We start from the raw sequence: 19023 nt of genomic DNA, 5'->3' as shown, positions 1-19023 counted from the left end.
GAAACTGGCAGCATGTTAGCTCAGAGGAAGAGCGCCGGGCTCATAACCCGGAGGTCCCTAGATCGAAACTAGGACATGCTACACTGGCTGCTTGGGTTTTTTTTTTTCTGTGTGTTCTGTTCTCTTTTGTCCGCTACCGCTCTGTGACGTCACGAGTTACTCGGACCAAGAGCGCTTCGCTCGAAAATGTGTCAGTAGTAGATCGCTGTCAAAAGAATGATAACAGTCCAAATCCTTGCGACACCATCAAGTCTCATCAAAGTTTCAACAACAATAATGCGAACTACCATGGACAACCAAGGGTCTTTGGGCCGTCCTCGCTACTCACCATTAGTTACCACCAACTATGGAACGCTCGACCCATGGTCCCACCGAAAAGTCAATAATATATATATTTTATCGGAAAACAATTTCACCAGCGTTTGGAGTGGGTGCGACACGCCAAATTGCGGATCGACTTGAAGATGTCGTCGTGGTGCCCAGGTTCCTTTCAGGGTCCATTCGATAAGGCTTGAGTTGTAGGACATCATGGCATTCATTTCCAAGGTCGATGAACTCGATCATCTGTCTTCCACGCCATCCACCCTTAATAATCACCCAACATGATCGTCTTCCTATTCTAAATATATACCTATCGGACGGATGGTATGCTTCTTGCCCTGGGATAAATCAGCGCCAGGCCGTCCAAGGCCAATAGAGTTCTCACGGCGTATGTCTCTACTATAAATAATCCGGAAATAACACTTTGCGGCAGAATGAATTGGTCGTCATCATCGGCACAGCAACCGGCAAATGTGCTATGTCGCAGTGCTACAAGCCAAGTACTTTCGAGTTATTGATGGCAAATACATGATGAGATAGATAATTTCCAATGGCGACTTTCAGGAACCAAAGCGGACGCGAGTTGGCAAGATAGCTGAAGAGTTATGTCACTTTTCTGCAGAGGTCTTTTGAGTGAAGTCACTTTTCAAGACAATGGCAATCCAATGAATCCATTAGCAAGTGGTGCAGTGCCTTCCTGTTTTCTTTGCGTCTGGAAGGCCACGCCGTCAGGAGAATTGCAACACTAATTCGATAGTATAGATCCGGAGAGATCACCGAAGTCAACCTGTGGTATGTGTTTGACTACGACTTTCACTGTGTGTATAACTCAGTTATTCGATGACTAAGATTGCCCAGCGAAACTCAGCCTGTCGTCGTTGTCTCTCGAAACCATCCGTTCACGATACTGCAACCTGCATCTTTGATTGAGTACTCACCGATGGCAATGTTGTCCAAGGGTTCAAGACTTCAAGAGGCCAAGAATAATGATCTCACGCGGAGCCCACCGCGGTGGAGTAGACACCGCCGACTCCCAAAGTCATTTGGGATCTGCGGGGTTCGCCCATACATCCGATAGCAGTATATTATCAATCAATCGCCGAGGTCCGAAAATGCCTCCCCAGCACTTCACAAAGTGTTCAAGTCGTTTGACCAGATCCTCGACCTCAGAAGAACAGTGCATATAGCAGATAATGCCCCGCGGGGTCTTCCTTAGTCCAATTGACGACAAGCCCGGCAAACCGGGCCAAGTCTATTACCCTCTAGTTCAGAAAACAGTTCCACAGCCGACGCCGACAGGCACGCAGCTTCTGATCAAGCTCACGGCAGCGTCCCTGAACCATCGCGACCTGTTTCTCAGGCAGCATCTCTACCCGGGCCTCTCCTTCGATTCACCACTTGGCTCGGACGGCGTGGGCATCGTTGTCAGCACCGGTCCCGACGTCCGCTATCCTTCGCAATGGCAAGGAAAACGAGTCATTCTGAACCCTGCAAGCGGCTGGCTCGAGGACCCCGACGGGCCTGAGAACCCAAATGGCTTCCAGGCTCTCGGAGCCAACAAGCTCGAACCTCGCGGCACGTTGCAGGATTATGTCCTCGCGGATGAGTCTGAAGTTGAAGAAGCTCCGGCCCATCTGACTGATGCCGAGGCTGCGGCATTGCCATTGGCGGGTCTTACGGCCTGGAGAGCGCTCGTCACCAAAGCTGGCGAGAGGAATTCCCGCTCTGGGGCGACAGTCTTGATTACGGGGATCGGCGGCGGCGTTGCCCTGTTCATTCTCTCCTTTGCAGTCGCTAGAGGGGCCAATGTTTATGTGACGAGTTCGAGCGATGAGAAAATCAAGAAGGCAATTGAGTTGGGTGCCAAAGGTGGTGTGAACTACAAGGAGCAGGACTGGGAAAAGTCCTTGCTTTCTCAACTACCAGAAGGGAGAAAGGCATTCGATGCCATCATCGATGGCGCAGGTGGCGATATCGTCGAAAGGGGTGTGAAGATCCTAAAGGTTGGCTTTAGTTTTCAATACTAGTATTCAACGTGACTAACTACTGCTAGGCCGGTGGAGTGATATCAGTGTATGGCATGACCGTGGGCCCCAAAATGCCCTTCACTGTGCACGCATTCTTGAAGAACATCGAGGTTCGTGGAACATCCATGGGATCCAGGAAGGAGTTCAAGGAAATGGTCGACTTTGTCAAGGAGAAAAAGATACGCCCTGTTGTTTCCCGCGTTCTGGAGGCGGATTTGAGCAATATTGCCGCATTGGACTCACTATTTGATGATATGAAGGCCGGCAGGCAGGTCGGGAAACTGGTCATTGAGTTTGGAAAGGAAAACAGCGAGCCGAAGTTGTAGGCGTTTCGAATTTCTTGATTGACTTGGGCCCCCGTAACATTCTGAGCAGTCCCAGTAGGACTTGAGGTCCTGCAGAGACGGGGTAAAGAAAAAACCCATGATGTCCTTCAAATTCTGTCATATAGATGTTATTGATAAATCCATCAGCTGAGAACTAGACAACAATTTGTGCTCCTGCTTTCTCGGGAACGCGCTCGACCGTGGCCTCGATCTTCTCCGTCATCAAATGCTTGACCCCCTTGAGACACACAACCGACAGCAACCCCAAGACTACGAACGGGGAAACACTCGCCCAAGCCAAGTGATAAGCGTGCGCATAGGCATGATGACTAGCATTCTCCGCGCTCGCGATGATCGTCGCGTTGATTCCGGGAATGTCGTCGTATCTCGCCCCAGCCTGAATAGCTTCCAGAAGCATGGAAACCGAAGATTGGGGAAGACCGGCGTCAACAGCGGCCGCAGTAACCTGCGGAGCCCACTTAGAGCCGAGGACGCCCTGAATAATGGCGTCGAGGACAGCGGAACCAAAGGCACCGCCAATGGCACGTGCAGAAAATGCCAACCCGGTAGCTGTGGACAGGTGCTTGTGCGGTGCGGTGAATTGGACGAGGGCTACCAGAAGGGTCAGGGGGCCAGACAGGCCGATTCCGATCAGAATGCTATAGCCAAGCTGGGCCTTGTTCATTTCTGGGGTGATGGTGGCATAGCAGATGGTCCTGCATTGAGATAGCGATGAGAACTCAAACGCTGCTTATAACCCTTTATAAAACTGGACCGGCACTTACCCGACAAGGAAGAAAGCGAATGAAACGGCCACCGGCCATTTCAAATCTTTCATTACGGTCGAATAAAAACTGAATCTGGATCAGTGTCCCCTCTCCGAAGCAATATGTGGAAGGAACTACTGTACGTTACGAAGCCAGACACAACTGCGGCCGAGCCCGACACTGCAAGGCCTCGGAGCCCGATGATAAACGCGTCCGTCTCGAAACCTAGATGGAGGATGATTTGGGGAATGATGGCATTGACGGCACTGTAGAACAACCATCCCTCAACTGCAAAAGCAAAGACAGATAGTGCGAAATTGTGCGAGCCCTTGAAGAAGACGTGGGCCACCAGGCCATCATCTCGTCCTTTCCATTCTGCAATGCAAAAAAAACAAGGTATTAGCCAGAGGAAATCCAGACGGAGTATCAAATAATCATCACTTGCCATAGAGACAGAAGACTACGAAGAATACCAGGCCGATGGTCAAAGGTGCTGCGACATGCGCATCCGACCAAGGGTAGACGCCTGCGGCCCAGTTCAGAGCGAGCAACATCGTCGTGACGCCGATAATGAACAACGTTGACCCGATGGGGTCGCATGCCCAGACATGGCTCTTCCAGGACTTGCGGGGGTATTCGGTGTTCTTTTGTGGATGGTAAAACAGGAACAACCCGACCGACGTTGCCAGATGGAGACCAGCCTGAATCCAGAAAATATCTCGCCAGCCACCTAGGTGGGCTTTGGTAACACCGCCAGCAATAAGACCGCCTGAGCTGCACAGGAATGACGCTCTCTCAGTTTCAAAACCCTGATATGGGCTTACGGAAAGTCTACACTTACATTCCACCGGCGGCGCCACCCATGTACGCCAACCCGTTTGCCAACGCACGATACTTCAGCGGCAAAATCTCGCTAGGAATAGACTGGACGATAGCAATCGTCGCCAAAGTTGTGCCGATCAGGATCCCTCCACCGATCAACATCGACATTGAGGTCGCCCTGGCCGAGACCACCGCGCCGGCGAAAGCAATCAGCGGCGGTATGGAGGCGAGATACTTTCTATCGAGGACGTCACTCAATCGGCCCACAATGGGCGACATGACGCTTTGCATCAGGAGTGGTCCTTCTACAAAAGCACACGAGTAAATAAGCAGTGCTTCTAAGCGATAGCACGGTCAAGAGTGGGAAACCAACGGATAATCCATCCTGCCAGCCCAGGATCACCGCCGAGATCACGTAGAATGAATGCAATGACCGAGCCTGCCGCTGTCACGACGAAGACTTGGGCAACAATTGCGAAGCAGGAGACAAAGACAACGACCCAGGATCGCCAGCTGAGCTTGATCTTAACCTCTTGGGGAGGAGTCGGTGAGGACAATGCGTCCGCATCTTCGATCTGCTGAGCTTGCGGACCGATATCCCCAAGCTTGGTATCACTTGCGGGAGAATCTGAACCCATTGGATCAGTCTTTGAGATGTATTAGATAAAAGCTCCCACACCAGAGAACGACAGAATCAATCCGGGTCAGATCACAGAGGTACAGGGCCTCCATCGCCATGCTTTTGTATTATCAGGCAGATACCCAGATTCCCCACGGGGTAGGTCCATGATGCGGGGGGAAATCCGGCTGGTGTTGACGGCGCTTGTACTGTGTTGATGACACGGGATTGAGCCCCACGAAGAACCCACTGATTTATTTTGGCAGGACGAAAAATGTCAGTACAGAGATGAAGTCTCCGGTTGGGATGGGAATGGGATTTCTGGTGCAGTACAATCCATATACAGTGCTTACTCTTCGGCAGTTAGTATTGAAGCATTGCCGAAGGGCGTTGTTGACCTCAGTCGAGACTTGACGGTTCAAACCCTAACGGAGAGCGAACTGTGCTGACTGAAGTACCTTTTTGGGTCGAAGGTATTAGTACCCCATAAGCTAGGTACCTCTTGTGAGGATACGAATAACATACTTTTTGCCATTTGAGGCCTGATCCACTCGAAAAGTCAGTTTTTTCACCGACTCATTGGTGTTTTGCTTTCCGGATAGCCGGATACAGGGCCATCAAGGTTCATCGAGGACTGTCATGCAGGCTTGTCGGCAGTCAAGACTTTTCCAATATGCTTTTCTGAAGCTACAAACTGAATCTCAGCCATGCTGAGGTTCGAACAGCTTCGACACGCCTACCCGCGTCATACCGACATTGTGTTGTTAAACGTTTCCTGCGACTTCCTAGCGCTTCCGATCCTTTCCGGGGTCAACAGCCAAATAATTTGACTTGGCTTTCGACAATGATGGACTCCAAGACTCAAAGCCACTGGCGTCTAACTCTGTTGACGGAATATGTGACCGTCGCCATTTGGAATACCAAGTGGTCATGTTAAACGTCAAGCATTCAACAATAGATCACGAGGGCTCTGGTGCTATCCGAACACTGTAGCATCAAATCAGCAATCATGGAATGCATGGACAAGGCCACGAAAGGAGATTCTGAATGGGGGACGTTAGCGAAACGACACAAGCGCCCGCATACAACACAATAATTTGCTTTTCTGTCTGCTTCCCAGTACTTGAGGGCGAAATGCTGCTCGAGAATGTTAGTACACCAGGCACGCTATGGGAATGACTGGTTGTTCTGACGCCTCTCGACAGAAAGAGAACTAAAAATTACCTGGTCGGTAGTTAAGTTTAGCAGAACAGCCGCACTCATGTCTCTGGACAAGATTCAGCAAGAGACGATACTGTGCCTTGTAGGATGATGGCAAGTCATTCAACATCCATCTCTGGGCCGAAGCTGTGCCAATGATGGCTCATGAAATGCACAATGCATGGACGAACCATGTAGATGGAATTGATGACATTTTTCAAGACCAAGATAGTAGTAGATTGGTCATTTCAATAATGATTGATTCATTGGTCCTCTTCTCTCTGAGAGATGGCATCTATGCACTTTGTGAACTGTTGAGAAATCACCTGAAGAGGAAAGGTTTTAGAGCGTTAAGGGAGATAGATGAAGCAGGATGAAGCAGTAGGCTTAAATGAAAGGCACGAAGGGAAAACTCCTTTGTTGGTTGTTTCAGTGATTGAGCTTGTGCCCTCTGCATGGCATACGGTTCGTGACCCTTGCCCCTTGAATGATGGTAGCTAGAGAGGACGGATGAGATCATGAGATACAGTATCGACCATGCCGGTAATGGTCAACTTACTCTTACGTAGGTTATCTGTATGCATTCTGTAACTTACAGTTATCATTGTATAATACTAGTAATAACAGACATGACGTATTGTAACAAAAGACCTCATTGGCAGGGGACGCTTAGCATGGAAATCCGTTGGCTTTGGTAACCTCTGTGCCTACGGAGTAATCGAAAATTTCATACTGATAGGTTACGACACACTTGACGTCAAATAGATACGTACTACGAGTAGTAGGCCTAAGGTATTGTAATGCTCGTTCACCGGCATTCTTCCTTGTCCCTGGCCCAATGCTTCGTTGTCTATTTAGTATTGCGTACGGAGTACGGAGTACAGCTGGCCGAGAAATGCTGTTGTGTCCGACAAACCGTGTAACCTGGCTTGCGCGAAGCTGTGGACAAGTGCTTTGCGATCTCGTTGGTTATGGAGCACGAAGCACTTCGTACAAAATGGCAAAAGTGGCACATGCTCCAAAATAAGCTTTGAAAGGTCGCATGGCCGGTACAGGGTTACGGTTGCAGGGTAGCATTCACCGTGGCACATAATCAGTGAGGTGCAGCCGTTAGCTTTGCTTTGAGGACAGCAGTCAATATGGTTTCTTTATTGGTCATGATCTGATCTTCAAACTGGCCATGGGATTGGTTCCGGTCACGCCTATCTGATCTTTCTCTTTTGTATCCAGTGAATTGGTGGAGGAGTGGCGATCAATTGGATCTGCAGATCTGCGCCTGTTAATCGATGCTTGCTTGCCGCAAGGCACAAATCATCGGCAGGTAGAGAACAAATTTGAGGATGGTGAACGATTGTCAGAATACTACGAGTAGTCACAGTAAAACGACCATCTCACAGCATGCATTGTAGGAGATTACACTGGTAGGTAGTCTGCATGATCCTGATTCCTTCCAACCTTATTGACCGTGAACACAGGTGAGTCCATGAGTCAAAGCGCAATCGAGCCAGCTGAGTACCATGAATAAATAGGTAGGTAGGTAATAAATAGCTTGCAGCAAGATCCGACGTAGATCGGCTTGAGGACGGAAGCCCTATGCTTAGGATCGTTAGAGCGATCAACATCCACAGACTATGTACGGAGTACTCCGTATGTGTACACAGAATCCGGAGGACTAGGTATCTATAAAAAAACAATTGTAGAATTCGCACTCTGTCATGAGCTTCCTGATTGCCAGTTACATAAGTACAATATATTGTCACTGCTGCCCCGTAGTGCTGGCACTTTTGCTGGTGACGTTCAGAATGTATCAACTATCGTGAGCGCCTTGAAAGCAATTGCCGTCAAAATACTCCGTACATCGTCGAGAATGGTATGATGTACTACGGATGATAGAATGTGAAGGAACCCATTGTGGCTTGAGGATCGTTCTGCAGTCTACCTACCAGATACCGTTGGCAGAGAACGAGGGCGGAAAGCCTGTGGTGACCCGTCGGACGACACGGGGCGATGGGGAAACAAGCTCAAAGCTCTTGATGCAGCATGGTGAACTTGAAGCTGTCGAATCTGAAGGATTGGAAGCTTGGAAGCCTTGGAAAATTTCTCGCAAAGGAACAACAATAATCCGGGGAGTGGAGCATGTGAGCAAACATCAGATGACGTCTGACAGGTCGACAAGTGGGCATGCTTCTATTCTTAGACTTTCTACCTAACCAATAATGGAGAAGATTGCAGTTGTTTACTCGTCGGTTGACCGAACTACGAGTATGTAACCAGTCGGCAGTAGGAAGTTAGAACCCCGTTCAGTACGAGAAAAAAAAAATCCTTCAAGAGAACGGTGTCAATTCTTGTTGGAAGACAGCCTTTCCAGATCGAATACGGAGTGACTCGTTGTTGCCGGCGGCCTTGCTCCGTGTTCCATCAGCATCCGGATCTTGCCTGGAGCATCGGAAAATCGAACAGATTGCATCGTACAATGCATTTCGGTGGAGGACGATGGGACGCCAACTCAGTGGAGTCGGTTGACGGCTGGATCGCTGTGCGACGATGATGCTGAGAGCCTGGTGGTTGTCGGGTTCCAGCATGGACATGGGGATGACGGGGAAGAATGATGTGATTGATGTCCGATCGAGCCATTGCGAACATCATTCGATACCGCGGTGGAATGCTTTTCTATTTTCTTTATCTCTCTAGAAGCAGAAGGGAGTCCGGGGATTGTAATGGTCCATCGATCGCGGGCCCATGGCATCCTCCTTCCAGGGCCATGGAGCATGGGGAGTGGACACACCGCCCGCTCGGTGCCACGAGGTCAGAATGCACTAACCAAGCCCAGGCAGGTTAGGCTGGCTTAACTTACGAGTATGATATGTACTCGTAGTATGTACGTACATACTCCGTATTGTAGTTCGATATTTATAGATTTACGAATTTCCCACCCATCTGTGGACTGATGAGGAAAAGCGAAAGGTTTGGAACGCCCTGGCGTGTTGTTGGGCGACCACGCTAAACCTAAGCGAGAAAACCCTAACCTAAACCCACAGGTGATTGGTGCTGGACGGAAGCTCATCGACTCCCATAGACGAATTGGCGACCATTCCCAACTTAGTATCTCCGCTGATTTTAGTGAACTTTGCCGTTTGGCCATTCGGGACTCTGTGCAAGGCCCGGGCGCCCCCTCACGCCCTCCGCCTAGGTAGATATATGGCCCAACTCCGTGATTCTTTCTCTTTCTCCCCATGACGTCGTGACCTCATAATTATAATCTCAAATAAACAAAAAAAAGGGAGGAAATTCCTTTTGGTTTTTTTTTTTCTTTTTCACACCCACACTCGCTACTACGCTCGCTTAACCCAGCTGTTGCTGATTTCCACTCGCTATTTGCCCCTGTGCGCTGTGCGGACAACCTGTGGAGGAGAACGCTTGGAGATTTGAGCCTTCAATCAGTGCATTGAGTTTCCACAATCGCTAAACTATTGCGCACGTCTGGCCCGCGGTTTGAGCATCGCCGGTTCCTTGGCTCCGGAATTGAAGTTCCTCGTTTCTTGCGCAATCACTGCCAGAAGCGGAAGATCGCTGCTTTCGTGGTCAACTTCAGGTGAGTATCTATATACTGGCAACCGTGCCTCTGGGAATCGCAAGACCCATAATCGGTCTGGTTGGCAGCATTCTTCAGTTGAGAGTACGATTGCTGACTCCATGTTGTCAAGCCAGAGCACCACAGCCTGTGAACTACTTGGGAGAACGCTCCCCTCGCTTAGTGCCGCTGGACCAGGCCTTTGTAGTGGCTTCGTCCATGCTTCCGATCACCCTCTGACACCACCACTTTACGCCTGGATGCACTGACGCCGAGTTCACGGCTCAAACACTCTCAAGTCGGAGACCTTTCGCAGTCTTCGAACGTCGTTCGTTTCCACATTGGTCGCGCGGAAAGTCACTTTTTGCTGTCTTTCCGTCGTCGCTGCTGCACATTCGCTCGCTTCTAAACAACAAAAAAACAAAAAACCTACCCTCGCTCTGTTCTCTCAACACCGTCAAGCTGGCTTACTCACCGCCGGACAGTGTTCAGGTAAGCTACTTGCCCCAACATGAATTAAAGTGCCAAACTAACGTTGCCTGCGCAGCTCAATCTGGAGTTCCACACTCCATTAATATTTGACGAGTCTGTCGACTTTCCTGGTCCAGACGAGTCTTTCGCGGAGGTATTTGCCGACGGCCTCTGGGCCAAATCGGATCCGATGCTGTCCATGGCTGCGTTCCCCAAAGTGCCGCTGAGTGCCGACAGCGCTCTGGTCAATCCGATGCTTGCCATCCGCGACAATGCTCTCGGCCAGCCGACTTACCTCGGCTCTCCCTTTGCGCACTCCGTCGACGGACAGGGGAGCCCTGATGCCCATGGCCTCCCGTACGTACCGCCCAATGGTTACACCAATGGCAAGTCCTTTGAACCCCAACCGTCGCTTCTGGAGGATTCGTCGACCATGGAGTTGCCCGAAATTGTTTCGGTGACTCCGCAAACGGGCTCCGAGGGCAAGGAGGTGGTCGTGCGCATCACCTCGCAGTACGACATTACCTCAGTCGCTCGCGCTTGCTTCCTGTCATTCCGCTCGGCGCAAGTCCAGTGTACGGTCAATCTGGTTTCAATCCAGAACGCTGCCTTCACATTGTCGCTGTCGTGCAATGTGCCGTCGTTCGCTCAGACAATGTCGACGTCACTTGACGTGCCACTGATGGTTGTCATCGACGTGCCATCTAATGGAGGTCCGCTTGTCCTTGCGGCCGGTGTTTTCACGTATGAGCAACTCGAACAGCCTGGTGCCGCCAGTGATGTTCGGAAAAGGCGCATGTCTAATGTCGCGGAAAATGCTTCTCTGCGCCCCGCCAAACGCCATTCGGCCCACGAGATGACCGTCAAGGCGGAAAATGAGATGGCTGTACCGATGACCGAGCGCTCGGCCTCGGTTTCGGCCTTCTTGCCTACTCCGTCCACCACGGCCTCGTTCCCAGTGCAACACAAGCTGGACTCCTCAGCTGGCATGTCGCATGATCTGCCCACGTCGAGTGCGGCCGAAGCGCAGGCACCGTCGACCTCGTCTCTAACACCTTCATGGAGCCCAAGCACCAGTACTTCGCCAGCGGCATCACCAGCGCCCGCCCTTTCTGTGTCCCCTAAGCCGCAAAACCCGACGTTGATCCGGACGTCCACGATGCAGCTGAACCAATCGAATTCGTTCAACCCCTACGCCATGTATCCGACGAAAGCCGTGCTCGAGTTGAATGGCGATCTGGACGCGATGGCCAAGGATTGGAGCGACGAGGAGAAGGCCGCTAAGCGCCGGCTCGTACAGTTTACTCGCGCGCAGGAGGGCAGCACAATCTACGCAGATTTCAAGGCTGTTACTCCCGAGGAGCGGGCTCCAAACAGCATCTGTATCAGCTGCATCTACTGGGACGAGAAGGACGAGTGTTTTGTCACCAGTGTCGATACCATCTACCTCCTCGAGTCGCTGGTTGGAGTTCGTTTCACGGTAGAGGAGAAAAATCGGATTCGGCGCAACCTGGAAGGGTTCCGACCGCTTACGGTTTCCAAAGCGAAGCCGGAAAGCGAGGAATTCTTCAAGGTCATCATGGGCTTCCCTGCACCGAAGCCTCGAAACATCGAGAAGGATGTGAAGGTGTTCCCTTGGAAAATCTTGTCGCACGCCTTGAAGAAGATTATTGGCAAATACGTAAGTGGCACTGTTCCCTTGCGGGCACATATCGAGCATTGTACTAATCTTGCTGGTACAGTCGGCAAGCTATTCCTCCACGGCGAGCGCCCTCCCGACCATGAATGCGTCTCAGGCGGCGGAGGGTGCGAGGTTCGATTTCCAACGCGGATCATCTCCACAGTCGCTGCCTGAGTCGAACGCATCGCCAAACCCGGCGTTCCCGCTGGATATGCGCGCGACGACCTACAGTTCGGACATGCCAAACGGACCGAGTGTGGATCTTGCTCCCGCCGTGTCCAGCTACCAGCCAGTTTCGACGATGGCCACGTCAGTCGGGTTCGAGCCGGCTTATCAGACAACTTCCGCGATGGTGAACGGCGCGTTTTCCTGGGACTCCAACGGCACCTCCAATGCGCCAGAGTTTGATTACATGTCGACAATCCCGTACACCATGGGCTAGACGTTTTGTGCGTTTGTTTGATTCTCTGATTCAGGCACGATTTTCCTCCCATATTCTCCTCCAGGTCACGAAGTTACGTCCACGTTTCTCCGACGTCACTCCTTATACCCCGCATTTTGCATTGGCGCTATTGCATAGAAGGATGCTGGTCACTCCTTGATACCCCTCCGACGATTGCATCGGTTCCTGTCCTTTGTTGTGATACCCCGGAACTCTTAACGGTTCTATGTTACGAGTCATGTCATTCCTTACGCGTTACGATGTGCATGCGCCCGATATGTATGATGTGTTACTTTATCATTTTTCGGTTGGCATTTGTTGTTTGGAGGGTTTTGAGATTTTGACGCGCATATCGGGAGCATTTGCAGCCACTCCCTTTATAGATTGCAGTCCTTCCTTGTTGCATGAGCATGGCGTGGACGTTGCATCGCAGTCATTCCTTTTTGCATGGATCAAACGGCATGGGAGGAATCTGTATTTGGATGGTTTTGTGTGGTTTTGGCCTTGTCATTATGGAGTTCTTTGGGCGTTTGGATGGGTTTGATGTTTTGATTCGAAACCAAGTTGATTGATATATCAACTGCTACTGTTGACCAGGGCATGGAGGAATGTCTTAATGTGTGAATAATAATCAGTGGGAATGCGAACGTTGAACCCTATTTTCGAATTCTTTGTAGAGGTAGAAGAGCCGGCTCGTACCTCTCCCTCCACTAGAGGATCCATTGTATAAGGTCGATTCCTCCAAGACACCAACATCTTACAAGGCAGGATGCTGAGAATAGAGAAAAATCCGAAAGCTTGACTAATATCAGTTTTCGATCAATCTGCACCGATATTGACATTTGCTAGTCATATCATCTATCTCTAGCTGAATACAGCTATATATAGACCTGGACTTTTTTTCTTTTCTTCACCCCGAGAAACCTGAACACACCACGAAATGACACGAAACATACGCCGAGATTGGATTGGATTGATGGAGAAAACCGAGATGAACTTTCAGAGAGAAAGACAAAATCTGAACCATTAAAACGGGTGCAATGCTTGACCGGATTGGTTCAGGGAGTGAATGTTGCATTGAGTTGGATTTCCTTTTTTTTTCCTTTCTTTTATTAGAACCGTAAATCCCAACCAATCTGCGGACCCAACCGTGGCAGCTCCTCGGCCACGCTCTGCACATCCTTGTCGCCACGACCGCTGAGGTTCAAGACGATGTTTTGGTCCTTGTTCATGGTCTTTGCAAGCTGGACGGCACCGTAGACCGCGTGGGACGATTCGAGGGCCGGGATGATGCCCTCGAGTTGCGACAGCAGACGGAAACCTTCCAGGGCCTGTGCGTCCGTGGCCGCCGTGAAGGTCGCGCGGTTGGTCTCCTTCCAGTTGCTCAGCTCGGGTCCCACACCCGGGTAGTCGAGGCCCGCGGAGACGGAGTGGGTGTCGGTGATCATGCCGTGCTGATCCTGCAGAATGTAGGTGCGCACGCCGTGCAGGACGCCCGCGGAGCCCTTGGTCAGGGTCGCCGCGTGGCGGTTCGTGTCGAGACCGTCGCCGCCGGCCTCGACGCCCAGCAGCTTCACGCTCGGCTCGTTGGAGAACGGGTAGAACATGCCCACCGCGTTGCTGCCGCCGCCGACGCAGGCCACCACGGCGTCCGGCAGCTTGCCCGTCAGTTCCAGCATCTGCTGCTTCGTCTCCTCGCCGATGACGGACTGGAAGGTGCGGACGATGGTCGGGAACGGGTGCGGGCCGATCGCCGAGCCGATCACGTAGTGCGTCGTGTCGAGATCCGTCACCCACGCGCGCAACGCTTCGTTGACCGCGTCGCGAAGTGTCTTGCTGCCCGCGTCAACTGCCACCACGGACGCTCCCAGAAGCTTGATCCGGAAGACGTTCAGCGCTTGCCGCCGGACGTCCTCGGCACCCATGTAGATGACGCACTCCATGCCGAACTTGGCACAGACCGTCGCCGTGGCCACGCCGTGCTGACCCGCACCGGTTTCCGCAATGATCCTCGTCTTGCCCAATCTCCGGGCCAGCAGCACCTGTCCCAACGCATTGTTGATCTTGTGGCTACCGGTGTGGTTGAGGTCTTCACGTTTGAGCCAGATGTTGGCACCGCCAACGTGCTCCGTCAGGCGGCTGGCCAGATGAAGCTTGCTTGGCCGCCCCATGTAGGAGTAGTAGGAGCGATATTCCTCCCAGAACTTGGGGTCATTCCGGGCCTCCTCAAACCCTTTCTCGAGTTGGGCCAGACAGTCCATCAGGGACTCGGGAACATATTGCCCGCCAAACGTTCCAAATCGAGAAGGTTGGTTCGCCGGATCCCCCTTGGAATTGAGAGCATCAATCTGGTCCATCAGGCCCGCATCGGTGCTGCTAGCACCGACTTCGCCGTCGGTGATTGTTGCAGTCGGCTGAGCCTCGTTTGTCTCCGGAATCTTCTTTTCAACCACTTCCAAAACTGTCTTCACCCCGGTGATGTTGCCCGCTGCATCTCTCTCCAATTTCCGGCCCGTCACACTAGTAACGAACTCCTCAACCTTGGACGCCCCCTGTCCCGCCGGCGCCTCGCGCAGGACATTGATGATCTGACTACCAATCACAACGCCCTCTGAAATATCCTGGACAGCCAAATAGTGCTCCCTGGTGCTAACGCCAAATCCCAGCGCAGCCGGGACGTTTCCAGAGTACTTATGAACTCGTCCAAGAAACTCGGGAAGGCCAGAACTCAAAGTTCCCGTGACTCCGGTAACACCCATGCGGGAAACTACGTAGATGAAGGAATCTGCGATCTTGCAAAGCAGCTTCATGCGAGACTCTGAGGTTGCCGGCGCAATCAACGGCACGTAGGACAGTCTGTCAAGGGACATTAGCCAAGGCCCACACATAGGGAACCGGACGACCTACCCAGATTGATTGCAAAGGCTCCGGAACCGCACCGCCTCCTCGGGAGGCAGGTCGACGATGATAAATCCATTGGCTCCAGCGTCTTTGGCGTCATTGAGCATCCGTTCCTCGCCATATTGGAGTACTGGATTGTAGTAACCCATGAACAGCACCGGGGCCTTGAGGCCTCTCCTTCGCGCCTCGCGAAGCATGTTCAGGACTGTTCCAACATTGACACCATTGGCTAGGGCCTGTGTGTTGGCCCTTTGAATTGTTGGCCCATCCGCAATTGGATCGGTAAAAGGCAGTCCAAGCTCAATGATGTCTACAGAACCGGCACGATTCCACGGTCAGCGCACTTCTTTTTGAAGACTGCAAGGAAAAGATGATCAATTGCATACCCGCTCCTCCATTCTCAAGGGCCAAGAGAATGTCAACAGACTCCTCGACCGTCGGGTATCCTGCCGTGACATAGGTGACCAAGGCAGCGCGCTTTTCCCGCTTGCATTTCTCAAAGGTCTGCTTTATACCGTCCATGGCGGGCGACGAATGAGGAAACGCGCCAATATTGGACGCACGACTTGATATCGGGCGAAAAGAGTAAAAAGGTTGACAGGGAGGGTAAACAAGGCACCAGCCGAAAGGAGAGACTGTTGTACAGGAGCGAAGCGAGGCAATGAAATCTCGACAGATCTGACTGTACTACTTCACATCAGAAAGCCAAGGTACTTTGGCCGAACATACCGGCTTGAGTCATTCTGTCCCTCCGCGATCGGCGGGCAGGTCATGTGACTTACTGATAAGATAAGGTTGAGCTTGCCACCCTAACTCTCGTAAGATACAATGAAGTTACCTTCGAGTTACAAGCAAGTCCGTACGGTAAGTAACGCAGCAAGCTGCGAAAAGCTTAGGTAATCTAAGGTGCTCCTCCGCCCGCTGCCAGCGACCATACGAGCACCGGACAAGCAGGCACATTCCGGTCACAGTCAACATCTTAGGCAGTACACCGCGCATCCTTTTCCCTGTCTTCAGAATTGCGCGCGGTCGAGGGCGTATCTGTCACCATGGCTCCGGGACTGCTCGATCCTCGTATGACCTCGATCAAACCCCGTATCCGGTACAATACCATCGGAGGTGTGAACGGACCGCTGGTCATCTTGGACAATGTACGATGCTATATCGAGTGAGGAGGCCCAGGTAGAAGCATGCTGACGGGCATTATCTGTCAGGTCAAATTTCCCCGGTACAACGAGATTGTGTCGTTGACACTCCCCGATGGCTCGGAGCGGTCTGGACAGGTTCTGGAGGCTAGAGGTAGGTGGCTGCTAGACTTGTTGCGGGGCATGATCGATTGGACTTGTGCTAATGGGTAATTTGTTCAGGTAACCGTGCCGTCGTTCAGGTACGGAGATCGATCCTTTCAGTATTGGCGCATAGACGTTGACAGGTTGCCGCAGGTGTTCGAAGGCACGCCTGGTATCGATGTGAAGAAGGTATGAGGCAGAGTGACGCGGCTTTCAAGAAAATCAAGATCTGACTTGTGCAGACAAAAGTCGAGTTCACAGGGCACAGCTTGAAGCTGGGGGTTTCGGAAGATATGCTGGGACGTATCTTTGACGGATCAGGCCGCCCGATCGACAAGGGACCCAAGGTGTTGGCGGAGGATTACCTCGACATCAACGGCAGTCCAATCAACCCATACTCGCGAGTAAGACACGCCGGTGCCTCTTTCAGAAGGGCGCAGTATTAAAAATCGACAAATAGGTGTACCCAGAGGAAATGATCTCGACTGGCATCTCGGCGATCGACACGATGAACTCGATCGCTCGAGGCCAAAAGATTCCCATCTTCTCGTCTGCCGGTCTACCGCACAATGAGATTGCCGCGCAGATCTGCCGTCAAGCCGGCCTGGTTAAGAAGGATGTCCAAGACGGCCACGAGGATAACTTCTCCATTGTCTTCGCAGCTATGGGTGTCAACCAGGAAACCGCCCGGTTCTTCACGCGCGACTTCGAGGAGAACGGCAGCATGGAGCGTGTCACGCTGTTCCTGAACTTGGCCAACGACCCGACGTAGGCGCTCTCTTAATTCTTGGCTCTAGAAAAGGTGTGTGGCTGACGGATGTCCAGTATCGAGCGTATCATCACCCCGCGCCTTGCCCTGACGACAGCAGAGTACTATGCTTATCAGCTGGAGAAGCACGTCCTGGTTATCATGACAGACTTGTCGGCGTACTGCGATGCTCTCCGCGAGGTGTCCGCTGCACGGGAAGAAGTGCCTGGACGACGTGGATACCCCGGTTACATGTACACTGACTTGTCGACGCTGTATGAGCGCGCTGGACGTGTTGAGGGCCGGAATGGATCCATCACGCAGATTCCTATCTTGACGATGCCGAACGAGGGTACATCCCCGGAAGTGTGATCAATAGTCGACGGGAATGTGTTATGCTGATTCGAATCAACAGATATTACCCATCCCATTCCGGACTTGACTGGCTACATCACTGAGGGGCAGATCTTCGTCGACCGTCAACTGCACAACAAGGGCATTTACCCGCCAATCAACGTGCTGCCGTCCCTGTCACGGCTGATGAAGTCTGCCATTGGCGAGGGACGGACACGGAAGGACCACGCGGATGTCTCGAACCAACTCTACGCCAAATATGCCATTGGCCGTGATGCCGGTATGATCTTCCTTTATTATTCCCTCCTCTTCTGCCTTACGACAACGATTAACCCGGAACAACAGCGGCCATGAAAGCTGTCGTCGGCGAGGAGGCCCTCTCCGCCGAAGACAAGCTCTCGCTCGAATTCCTCGACAAGTTCGAGCGCACCTTCATCAGCCAGGGCCCTTACGAATCCCGCTCCATCTACGAATCCCTCGACATCGCATGGGGCCTGCTCCGGATCTACCCCAAGGAACTCCTCAACCGGATCCCAAAGAAGATCCTCGACGAGTTCTACGCCCGCGCGGGCACCAAGCCCCGCAAGTCCAACAAGGATACCACCGACAGCAACCAGCAGCAGCAACAGCAACAGGAGGCAAGTTTGATTGATGCATGATTTCCTGTTCTGTTCTGTTCCTGTTCTTTGTCCTTGGGAGATAAATAATGATTGTTGATTAACTTGTTTGGGTTTGCCTAGCGTGGTACCCGGGACCGGAGCCCACGGAGCCCACGAAGCCCAATTCGATTTGAAAGAGAAGATAGAGACAGTTCCTCGAGTTCCAGTCTTTTAAGTTCTTTCGGATTTTTCGGTTCGTAGTAGAAAGTTCGGTTATACTGTAGTTTGGTTACCATCCATACAGTAAGCGAAAGCGCAGCACACCCCCCATGATGTTCAGACGGTCGAGATCCATCCGCATATGGAGGGAGGAATCTTTGTTTTTGATACAGCACAACAGTATCCTCCTTGTCGGTTGCTTGAAGGCCGCGGCTTTTTTGGTCTTTATGGGGTTTTTTTTTTTCTTTGGGTTGTTTCGGGTTGCTTACAATCTCACTCGATTTCTCTCTCCCCCCCCTACTGAACACGTCCTGTTAACCTGTTTCATACCTTCCAAGTCAACGAGGATTTCACATGGTCAAACATCTGATCTGCTGATTGACAATAAGTGAGGAGCAGGGGCAGAAGAAAAGACAGTGAAAAAAAGCCTTGGCGAGAATTCTGGTGCAGATACTGTTTGTAGAACGGGTTTTTAAAGTCCATTCCAAAGCGCCCCCATATGGCAGGCAGCTCCTTTACCTCAATCGTTTGATGTTCACCGATTGAGATAGAATGCAATGGAGTGAGTCGTGCTGGGTTTAATTAGAATTCAGCTATTCGTTTCACGAGAGTGCGGTTTTAAGTCACTTCCCCGTCTGTACCCAGACCAGACCAATCCATCCATCG

The 19023-nt window shown here is 51.7% G+C and overlaps 5 protein-coding genes and 1 non-coding gene across 6 annotated transcripts; 4 read left to right on the top strand and 2 right to left on the bottom strand.

Moving 5' to 3' along the window:
* The first annotated feature begins 9 nt into the window (after positions 1–9).
* On the top strand, positions 10–81 carry VTN31DRAFT_t13. The gene has a single exon. It is a non-coding gene; the product is annotated as a tRNA-Met (tRNA).
* Positions 82–1514: 1433 nt separating this feature from the next.
* VTN31DRAFT_1495 (uncharacterized protein) lies at positions 1515–2674 on the top strand (the record flags this gene model as incomplete). The annotated part of the gene is made up of 2 exons (XM_069401558.1): positions 1515–2324; positions 2375–2674. 2 exons carry the CDS (start codon positions 1515–1517, stop codon positions 2672–2674), a joined length of 1110 nt encoding a protein of 369 aa, XP_069264351.1.
* Positions 2675–2828: 154 nt separating this feature from the next.
* VTN31DRAFT_1494 (uncharacterized protein) lies at positions 2829–4901 on the bottom strand (the record flags this gene model as incomplete). Its single annotated transcript, XM_069401557.1, has 6 exons — positions 2829–3390; positions 3460–3528; positions 3585–3816; positions 3887–4215; positions 4283–4568; positions 4637–4901. 6 exons carry the CDS (start codon positions 4899–4901, stop codon positions 2829–2831), a joined length of 1743 nt encoding a protein of 580 aa, XP_069264350.1.
* Positions 4902–10323: 5422 nt separating this feature from the next.
* On the top strand, positions 10324–12247 carry VTN31DRAFT_1493 (uncharacterized protein; the record flags this gene model as incomplete). The annotated part of the gene is made up of 2 exons (XM_069401556.1): positions 10324–11805; positions 11867–12247. 2 exons carry the CDS (start codon positions 10324–10326, stop codon positions 12245–12247), a joined length of 1863 nt encoding a protein of 620 aa, XP_069264349.1.
* Positions 12248–13359: 1112 nt separating this feature from the next.
* VTN31DRAFT_1492 (uncharacterized protein) lies at positions 13360–15670 on the bottom strand (the record flags this gene model as incomplete). Its single annotated transcript, XM_069401555.1, has 3 exons — positions 13360–15103; positions 15155–15458; positions 15535–15670. 3 exons carry the CDS (start codon positions 15668–15670, stop codon positions 13360–13362), a joined length of 2184 nt encoding a protein of 727 aa, XP_069264348.1.
* A 527-nt stretch (positions 15671–16197) lies between these two features.
* On the top strand, positions 16198–18198 carry VTN31DRAFT_1491 (uncharacterized protein; the record flags this gene model as incomplete). The annotated part of the gene is made up of 9 exons (XM_069401554.1): positions 16198–16299; positions 16363–16447; positions 16516–16535; positions 16591–16626; positions 16680–16841; positions 16898–17205; positions 17263–17537; positions 17601–17819; positions 17885–18198. 9 exons carry the CDS (start codon positions 16198–16200, stop codon positions 18196–18198), a joined length of 1521 nt encoding a protein of 506 aa, XP_069264347.1.
* Between the last annotated feature and the right edge of the window lie 825 nt (positions 18199–19023).

Source organism: Thermomyces dupontii (genome assembly GCF_041956625.1).
Source record: "Thermomyces dupontii strain NRRL 2155 unplaced genomic scaffold VTN31scaffold_1, whole genome shotgun sequence".
NCBI classification, from domain to species: domain Eukaryota; kingdom Fungi; phylum Ascomycota; class Eurotiomycetes; order Eurotiales; family Trichocomaceae; genus Thermomyces; species Thermomyces dupontii.
Note: the sequence above shows the minus strand (reverse complement) of the source record. Positions and strands in the feature narration are given on the sequence as shown.